Source organism: Rhinoderma darwinii, chromosome 1 (assembly GCF_050947455.1).
Source record: "Rhinoderma darwinii isolate aRhiDar2 chromosome 1, aRhiDar2.hap1, whole genome shotgun sequence".
Lineage (NCBI taxonomy): Eukaryota > Metazoa > Chordata > Amphibia > Anura > Rhinodermatidae > Rhinoderma > Rhinoderma darwinii.
In genome coordinates, this window is record NC_134687.1 from 78,756,526 (window position 1) to 78,765,820 (window position 9,295).

At 44.9% G+C, this 9,295-nt stretch overlaps 1 protein-coding gene across 1 annotated transcript; it reads left to right on the forward strand.

The window, feature by feature from the left end:
* Positions 1–1,181: 1,181 nt before the first annotated feature.
* LOC142655662 (uncharacterized) lies at positions 1,182–2,875 on the forward strand. Its single transcript, XM_075830537.1, has 2 exons — positions 1,182–1,323; positions 2,212–2,875. The coding sequence occupies exons 1-2, from the start codon at positions 1,223–1,225 to the stop codon at positions 2,873–2,875; spliced, it is 765 nt and encodes a 254-aa protein (XP_075686652.1). The 5' UTR covers positions 1,182–1,222.
* Positions 2,876–9,295: the final 6,420 nt, after the last annotated feature.

The following is a 9,295-nucleotide window of genomic DNA, read 5'->3' on the forward strand; positions in this document are numbered from 1 at the left end:
ACGGCTCTCCGCATGTCCGCACATCCGTGCCGCAGAAACTCCGGACATGTCTTATTATGGGCCGCAAATGCGGTGCGGACATGCCAATAGAAGTCAATGGGCCCGTGGAAATTGCGGATACACCGCCGTGTGTCATCCGCAGTTTGCGGATTTGCGGAAGTGTTGCTAGGCGACGACCGGGAATGACTTCTGTCGTCGTGAAGTCTGGAGACAGTGCATGAGAGCAGCAGAGAGCAGCAGAGAGCAGCATGGCTTCAATAAACGTCGAGAAACTAATCATCCTGGTCCAGCACAAGCCCTGTCTGTGGAATAAGCGGGTGGAAGAATATGCAGACAGGAATCTGAAAGATCTTGCCTGGCAGGAGGTCTGCAGTGAGGTGCATCTTACCGAGTGGGAGAAGGCAACTAAAGTGCAAAAGAAGCGCATGGGTAAGTTTCACACCTTGATGCGGTTTTTGAGTACTCCTGTCATGTCATAATGACATGCCTGACGTTTTGATTGTTGGCAGTTGGATCACTGAAACACCCACCAATCGCTGAAATGAAGCTGCAGAAGTGCACGTGAGATTGTGGGGGTCTCATGGCTCTGAACAGCACCGATCAAAACGTGACATGTCACTATGAGGGTATGTTCCCACACACTAATTACGGACGTAATTCGGGGGTGTTTGACCTCTATTACGCACGCTAAATACGCCGCAATAGCGTTGACAAACATCTGCCCAGTGAAAGCAATGGGCTGACGTTTGTGTGTTCAAGCGGCGTGTATATTTACGCGTCAATAGACGCCCGCGTCAAAGAAGTGACCTGTCACTTCTTGTGCCATAATTGGAGCCGTTATTCATGGGCTCCTATGAAAATCAATTACGTCCGTAAAGGACGCTGCGTTAAAGCGCCAGCACATGCCTTTATGGCTGAAATTACGGGTGATGTTTTCTCCTGAAACCAGCAACGTCATTTCAGCCGTTACGGACGCTGTCGTGTGGGCACATGGAAAACGTGGCAAGTCTGCTGTAGTTTCTGCAACGTCGGAATTACCTGTCAAATATGCAAATGTAGGTGCAGATTTGTTTGCAGCATCATTTTCATATAATAAACAACATTTCCTAATATCTAGTAATGTACTCTTCTAAAATGTTGATCTGTGATTGGTTTATTTTATATCATAGTCGAAAACGACAAAACACGCTGGAACACGTGCCGAGACCAATTAAAGCGTGAGATGAATGACAAGGGGAAGAGCGGAGACGGACGTCTGAAAAAAAAGCCATACATGTACACCAAACAACTTTCGTTTCTTCTTGATGTAATGCAGGTTGGCCCGTAAGTATTGCTTATATACTTTGATCATTGTAGTCTGCCCATGTAGCCAGTTGTGTAAGTACCGCTGTAGCAGCCGTAGCGACTGCTACGGGGACCGCGGCATGAGGGGACTCCACCATGTCCGGAGGCTCCGCTAGCAGCCGCTATGACGGCTACAGCGGGACGCAACTGAACACTACGGCTGAGCAGGGAGGTATCTCCCCGCTCTGACATTAAACAACAGACATGTATCCCCTAACCACTGAATAGGGGATACATGTGTGATCGCTGGCATTGACAGGGAGAACGGGGGACAGAAAGTACCCTGAACTTCTCCATCCCAAACCTCGTACTTTCGCCAGCTCCGTCAAAATGAATGGAGCCAAAGTCGTGCTTGTGCGCATACATAACCAGCGCTCCTTTCAATTTTTGGGAGATGTGCAGACGGCAGAACTTAAGGGGACTTTCAGTCCCCCCTTCACCCTATCGCTGCCAGCGATAAGGCATGTATTTGTAGGACACACTATAGGTGGCATTTGTCCGGGGGGCGGGGAGGGGGGCCTGTATGGCGTTAGCGGCATACAGCCCCCTCACTAGATAACGCCGTACAGTCCCCCTATAGATAACGCCATATAGTACCCCGGTAGATAATGCCATACAGTGTACAGTGTGGGGCTGTATGGCGTTATCTACAGGGGTGGGGGCAGCAAAAAAGGCACTATCTACAAGGGGGGGGGGGGTGACACCCAGTGGAGGGATGGCCCCAGTCAAAAGTTTGCTATGCGGCCCTGTCTTTCCTAGTTAGGGCTCTGCATGTAGTGATGCATACATAGTGTATTTGCCCAGCTGTAGACATGACGTTAAATTACTACAAAAATTCCCTAACATTATGTTTTCATTTTCAAACAGAACCAAGGAAAATCTGGAGGAAGAAGAAGACTCTGATGAGACTCAAATTGAAGAGCCTGACGTAGCTTTGGGGACTGCTAGGTCCACTTCCACTCCTGTGACAGCGGAACCAACAACAGTGGATAATCCAGTCTGTGCCGCGGACGAAGAAATTATACCCCGAGGTAAACGTCGACGTTCTGCCAAAGGTCCAACACGTACAGAGCCAAGGCAGGAAGTCGACTTGCGTGTATTAGAGCACTTGGAGAAAAGAGCTACTGAAACTGAAGAGGGCACCTTCTGTCGCGCTCTCTCTAATATTCTTAAAAGAGTGCCAATTTCCAGACAGATAAGGTGCCAAACAGCACTAATGGAAGTCGTGGAAATATTTGCGACACATCCTGACCCACGTGCAATGCATCAGGCCATCGAGTTTCATAGACGGGGGTGTGATGCAAGCACCTTCAACTCTGTCCCTCCAGCACCTGCAGCAACCGCGCAAGGCATCCAGCATCCGTCATATGTGACTCAATGCCGCTATTCAGTGACGATCGTTCAGTTTATGGCATGCCAGGACCTTCTCAGCAACAGTATGGGCACATGCAGCAGGGGGAGTCAGTTCCACGACCACATCATGAACCTGCACCTTCGCAATCCTTTTACAATTTATAATTTAGTTATATAACATAGTTTTGTTTATGTTTGTTGACACTATTTTATGCAAGAAATAAAATAAGTTTATAGTTAATTATGTGTTTGTCTTTATTATTATTGCAAAACATAATGAGGTATTGGTCTGCATTTCTGCCAAATGCAAATAATCGTTTTGTTGTTTTTTTAAATTAATAAAGAATTAAAAAAACCAAAACAGAAATACATTAGCTCGCAACCCGCGTCAAGGGTCCTCATTCTCTTGCGAGTCCCTACTCTACTACTGCAACTTTAACTACTAACATTTGTAACATAAACCGGAAATACAACAGTCCCTCTCAAATTTTAATTTGGCAGACGAAGCACATCCCTTTGCCAAGGAACTGCTCCCTCAGGTGATACAAAATAGTCTGTATACAAATTACGGACTGCCAGTCCAGACACTCCAGGTCTTCCATGTGGTGTGTAGTCCAAAGGGATGTAATTAGTAGAGAAATGGTTCAGCTCTGCGTCCACTGCCGACTCATGAATCCTCAGAAAATTGTGGAGGACAACACACGCTTGTATAACCTTTGTCACATTTTCAGGATTCATCTGAATGGAGCTCTGGAACACACGCCACTTGCTGCTTAGAATTCCGAAGGCGCACTCCACATACCGTCTTGCACGTGTAAGGCGGTAGTTAAAAATGCGCCTCTGTTCATCTAAGCCACGCCTAGGGAATGGACGCATCAGGTGAGGGGACAGTCCGAAACCTTCATCACCCACAATGACAAAGGGTGCTGGTGGTCCTGTAGATCCTGGAAGCTGTCTAGGTTCCGGAAGGTCGAGCTGGTTAGATGCTAGACGTTCACCCATTCTGGAAGCCCTGAAGATGCCAGCATCCGCAGAGCTTCCATAGGCCCCAATATCGACAATTATAAACCGATAGTCACTGTCAGCCAAGGCCAACAGCACCACCGAGAAAAACTGCTTATAATTGAAATACTGAGACCCTGAGTGAGCAGGCTTTTTTACGCGGATGTGCTTACCATCTAGCGCACCAACACAGTTGGGAAACTGTGCTGATTGGAAGAAGCCATCGGCAATCCGAATCCAGTCCTCTGGCTTGGGCTTTGGCATAACTGCTGCTCGAAGTTGCTGCCAGATGACTTCGCAGGTAAGCTTGACAATCTTCGAAATAGTGGAGCACCCCAGCAGAAACTGGAAATGTAGCGATGCAAAGGAGTTGCCGGTAGCAAGAAATCTGTAAAAAAAAAAAAAAACATATATAACAAAATATGCACATACAGGAAAAATATCTGCAACACGGTGGCAAGGCGGCAATATGAACAGGGGACAAGTATACTAATATTGTTTGCAGGGTAGAGACATGTCGTAGAAGGGGATTTAGGTTTTCTTACCTCAGAGTGACCATCAGGCGTTCCTCTGGAGAAATGCAACGTCTCATGGTGGTGTCCTGGAAGATCAGTCCAGGACGAAGGTCCGCCAGCAGACAGTCAAAAGTTTGCACGGACATACGGCAGTAGCTGAGGAACTTGTCCGGGTGCTGCCGCAGGTCTGAGTACAGCATGTTAAAATGCCCCTTCCTAAGCCGTTGTGAGATAATGGGGTGAACCGAATATCTCCTCCTCGGTTCTTCGTCCAGCATTGGTGGTTGCTGTCCAAATCGCCTGGAGAGGAGCCAGTGCAGGAGTACATCATCCACATCATCAGAAGACATGTTCGCAGTGAGTAACTGACAAAAACCACAGCTATATCAGCAGCGCAATCTCACTGAACTCGCACAAAGCAAAGATCAGGAAAAATGCAGCAGGAAATGGCTCCAGAGCGATCATGTGACCTTCTAAAGGGGGTTTGACCAAGCTTTTGGCATCCTGTTTAAAAGTCCTTTTTTTTTTTTTTTTTTTTTCATCCGCATTTTTGCGGATTACATACGGATGAACTGCGGATTACATACGGATGAACTGCGGATGACATTCCACGGAACACGGTCCTGGAATTTGCGGACCAGAAAAACACCACGGTCGTGTGCATGAGGCCTTAGTCTTGCAGCTTTGATCGCTGCTAGAGTACATTACACTACACATGTAGTGTAATGTACTCTAACTGTCATTGTGACGTGACTGTCACACTGACAGGAAGCAGAGGAGGAACGGCCGGAGGCTGTTCCTCCGAGGCTTCTGTACATGGCAACCCGGAGGTCATTATCTGACCTCCGATTGCCGTGACAAGCATCGGTAGCCCCCACGATCACTTCGTGGGGGCTGCTGATATGCTTCAAACCACTTAAATGCGGCGACGGCAATCCGTCGCCGCACTTAAGGGGTTAACTGCCGAAATCAGCGGCGATGGTCCGCTGTCCGGCGAGACTGATGTCTCAGCTGTCTAGGACAGCTGTCAGCGCGGGTCTGTCACTCTGTGTTTACACAGAGTGACAGTTTGAAATGCGGACGAAAATGAACGTCATGGTGCGGGAACTAGCAGCCGACCAGGACGTTCATTTTCGTCCTTGGTCGTTAAGGGGTTAAAAGACAGTTCAAATCCCCAACTTATTTGCCCCCATCAAGTCATAATGGAAAATGCACTTATTCTTGGTTTTGACTCATTCTTGTTCTTTTCAAATACAGTGTCCTATTTCATTTTATGCCATGTAATTACTATATAGCACTACTGGACTGACTGTACTACCTTACATTTTCATCTGATCATTCTGCCCCTAACCGATGTTTAATCCAAGACAAATGCAACTATGGAAACACCATGTGCAAAATTATATGGTACTCGGGATTAAACCCTGGGGCAAAACACCAATAACTTATGGTTCCTTTTACACGCCAATCTTGACCGTAACAACGAGCTACGTTTTGGGATGAACGCTCGATACTGCGATCGCTCGTCCCCATGCATTACCATCATGTTGGCAGTACATCTCCCTGTTTACACAGAGGGATGTGCTGTGGACAATGATAATATTTCGTGCTGCATAAACGATACAATCAGTCGATCAGGGCAATGATCGTAAACAAGTATTCATATGACCGCTCATTTGCCCGATCTTTGGCCCGTGTAAAAGGGCTTTTATTCTACTCTAAATACAACCCATTTAAATGTCAAAATATTACTCTGCGCTGCATCAATACAAAGCAGTTCTTATGTAGAGGAGCAGTTATGATTACACAATGTTCTGTGTTCTACTTGTTACTAAAAGAGATTATATTCTACTTAAATATTCAGGTTAGAAAAGACGGCACCTTTCTACAAAGTGTACACAATTTTTTACTGTGCAATTCTAGCAATATATGTGTGTGAATATGTGGGTAGTGTGTAGCTTACAATATGATAGTATTAGATTATTACAAGTTCATTTTTGTAGGTCAAACTTTGGATAAAGGTGCAATCCTTAATAACATATAGAGCCAAGACAAATACCAACACATATTTTATTATATTGTGGAACCCTTATTTAAAGAGGCTCTGTCACCACATTATAAGTGGCCTAGATTGTACATGATGTGATCGGCGCTGTAATGTAGATTACAGCAGTGTTTTTGTTATTTAGAAAAACGATCATTTTTGATGGAGTTATGACCTATATTCGCTTTATGCTAATGAGTTTATCAATGGACAACTGGGTGTGTTTTACTTTTTGCCCAAGTGGGCGTTGTACAGAGGAGTGTATGATGCTGACCAATCAGTGACCAATCAGCGTCATACACTTCTCTCCATTCATTTACACTGCAGATAGCGATATAGCTATATCACTATCTGCAGCCTCATACACACACACTAACATTACTGCAGTGTCCGGACAATGAATATACATTACTTCCAGCCAGGACGTGCTGTGTATTCAGAATCCTGACCACTTCGCTGCACGTCTCTGTGAATTACAGCACAGCACAGTGAGAACTCGCTGTAAATGACAGTTTACAGCGTAATCTCGCGAGACTACGCGTGCTGTGCTGTAAATCACAGAGACGTGCAGGGAAGTGGTCAGGATTCTGAATACACATGACGTCCTGGCTGGAGGTAATGTATATTCATTATCAGGACACTGCAGTAATGTTAGTGTGTGTGTATGAGGCTGCAGATAGCAATATAGCTATATCGCTATGTGCTGTATAAATGAATGGAGAGAAGTGTATGACGCTGATTGGTCACTGATTGGTCAGCGTCATACACTCCTCTGTACAACGCCCACTTGGTCAACAAGTAAAACATGCCCACTTGTCCATTGAGAAATTCATTAGCATAAAGCTAATATAGGTCGTAACTCCATCAAAAATGATTGTTTTTCTAAATAAAAAACACTGCTGTAATCTACATTACAGCGCCGATCACATCATGTACAATATAGGCCACTTATAATGTGGTGACAGAGCCTCTTTAACTGTTCTTCTGCATATGAACTGCTATTGATTGTTACAGCGCAGTGCAATATTTTGACATTTTGATTGATTATTAAAACATTTTATTCCAGTTGCTTATATAAAGCAGACATATTCCATAGCACCGTACTGAGATTGTTACCATTCACATCAGTCCCTGTCCCCAATGGGGCTCACAATCTAATTTCCATGTCTCAGACACACACACTAGGACCATTTTCATAGGATGCCAATAACCCTACCAGTACGTTTTTGGAGTGTGTGAGAAAACCGGAGAAATCCTATGTTGAGATTGGAAGAACATACAAACTCCAAGCATTAATAAAAAAGTGTTGTACTTTTCTTTTGAACTTTGCTCTTTGTAATCATTGTGAGGGCATTGTGGGACCACCATTATACTGTAACAGTATGACATACGGTATGCGACTTTCTAGGATGAACGATTTAGACGGGTTCTCCAGTTTTCATGTTTAGACATTTTGTTAGACATGGCGGAGAATAAAATGAATGAGGTTTTGTGAACCAAGACCCCACCAATGAATGGAATGAAAAAAAAAAAAAGAAGCTAAATAAGCAATCTGGCAATTTTTTTTTTTTTTTTCACAAGTCATGCTATCTCACCAGCAATGTTATAGCTCAGCTGCATCCATACATTTTGAATCTTTTCATTATGAGCAGCTGTGTCTTGTGATCTCAGTCTGACCATGTGTTAGGAAATGCCTACCATGACTACGGATCTGGCTTCTGGGCGTGTCTGTTTTACCTTGAGCCTATCTATTTTGTTTGTACTTCTACCTGTCAGGTGTGGATTAGTATTTAATCCCAACTTTTTCCACCACTCCCTTGCTTGTGATTCTCCTAACTTCTGGTGTTCTGATCAAGTTCCTGACATTTCCTTCACTTCTGAATTCTGGACCTCGTGAATACTGTCTCTCATTTTCCCTCTGCTTACCGATTCTGATTATCTGCTCCTGGCTGATTTTGACCTTTGCTTTGCCTGATTACCCCTTGCTCTAGTTTTGGACTTTCAGTTAACCCTCTGGCTGTCTGGTTTCAAGCTCAGGTTTGCCTGCATTGCACCTCTAATCCAACAGTACTCTGCTAAGACAACCTGGGTTCTAAGCAGCAAAGACCATCCCACCTTGCAGTCGGCTCTGGCAAACACCTTAGAGTAGCCTTAGACTTTGTGGATCCGAGTAGTTACGGATTTGAGGTTGCAGTTTTACATGCATGCTCTCTCCTGGCAGACTCCAGCAGCCTTTAGAAAAATGCTCAAACTTATATTTCCATAACATCATGCTCTCATGTGTAGACAGGAGGTCACTTTTCCCTGTGTAGATGACTTCCTGTGAACTACAGGCATACACCATCAGCAATCAAATCCCACCTGGCAGCTCTGAGACCCTTCATCTCCCCACCCAGCTCCACCCTCCTTATAGTGCTGCTGAAGAGATTATTTCTTCCCTATCTAAGGGACCAGGAGTGCAGTGATATAAATGGTCTATACAAAGATTAGCTGAAGAGGTATAAAACTCCCCTCCAACTGACTCTCTATAATACATCTGTGTGGATGTTCGCAGAATCTCTACTGTATTTCTATAAGATTCTTCTCCTCACTGCCCCCTGTGCAAAAACCAACAGAGAGAAATCTATCACATGCAGGAGGTAGGGGAGACATGATCCAGTGTGATTTAGGGGACAGCAGTTCCACAGTATGTCACTGATCTTTCACTAGCAGGAGGCAGGGGAGACAGGCTGAAGCTGCATCACATAGGATTCACTGATACTTTGCAGTGTGAGTACCGAAGTTCTATGGCACTGATCTATCACTTGCAGCACTTAGATAGGACTCAGAGCAGAGCAAGAGCTTAGTGATGACGCTCTGCCCCCTCTGCAAAGTCAGAGGCATAATGGAAAATGTAAGCTGCATTAGAAGAACCATATCAGAGGGGAAGCAGGAATCCAGATTGTAGACAACATCTAAATGGCACATCAAATCAAACCAGTATACACAAGGCATACACTGGAGTTTCTACATTATTCTTTAACCCCTTAATGACATG

Bases quoted from the DNA above. Each gene is read 5' to 3' on its own strand.
- LOC142655662 (XM_075830537.1), top strand. From the start codon at position 1,223: ATGAATGACAAGGGGAAGAGCGGAGACGGACGTCTGAAAAAAAAGCCA. The intron at 1,324-2,211 runs GTAAGTATTGCT...ATTTTCAAACAG, and splicing joins GATGTAATGCAGGTTGGCCC to AACCAAGGAAAATCTGGAGG.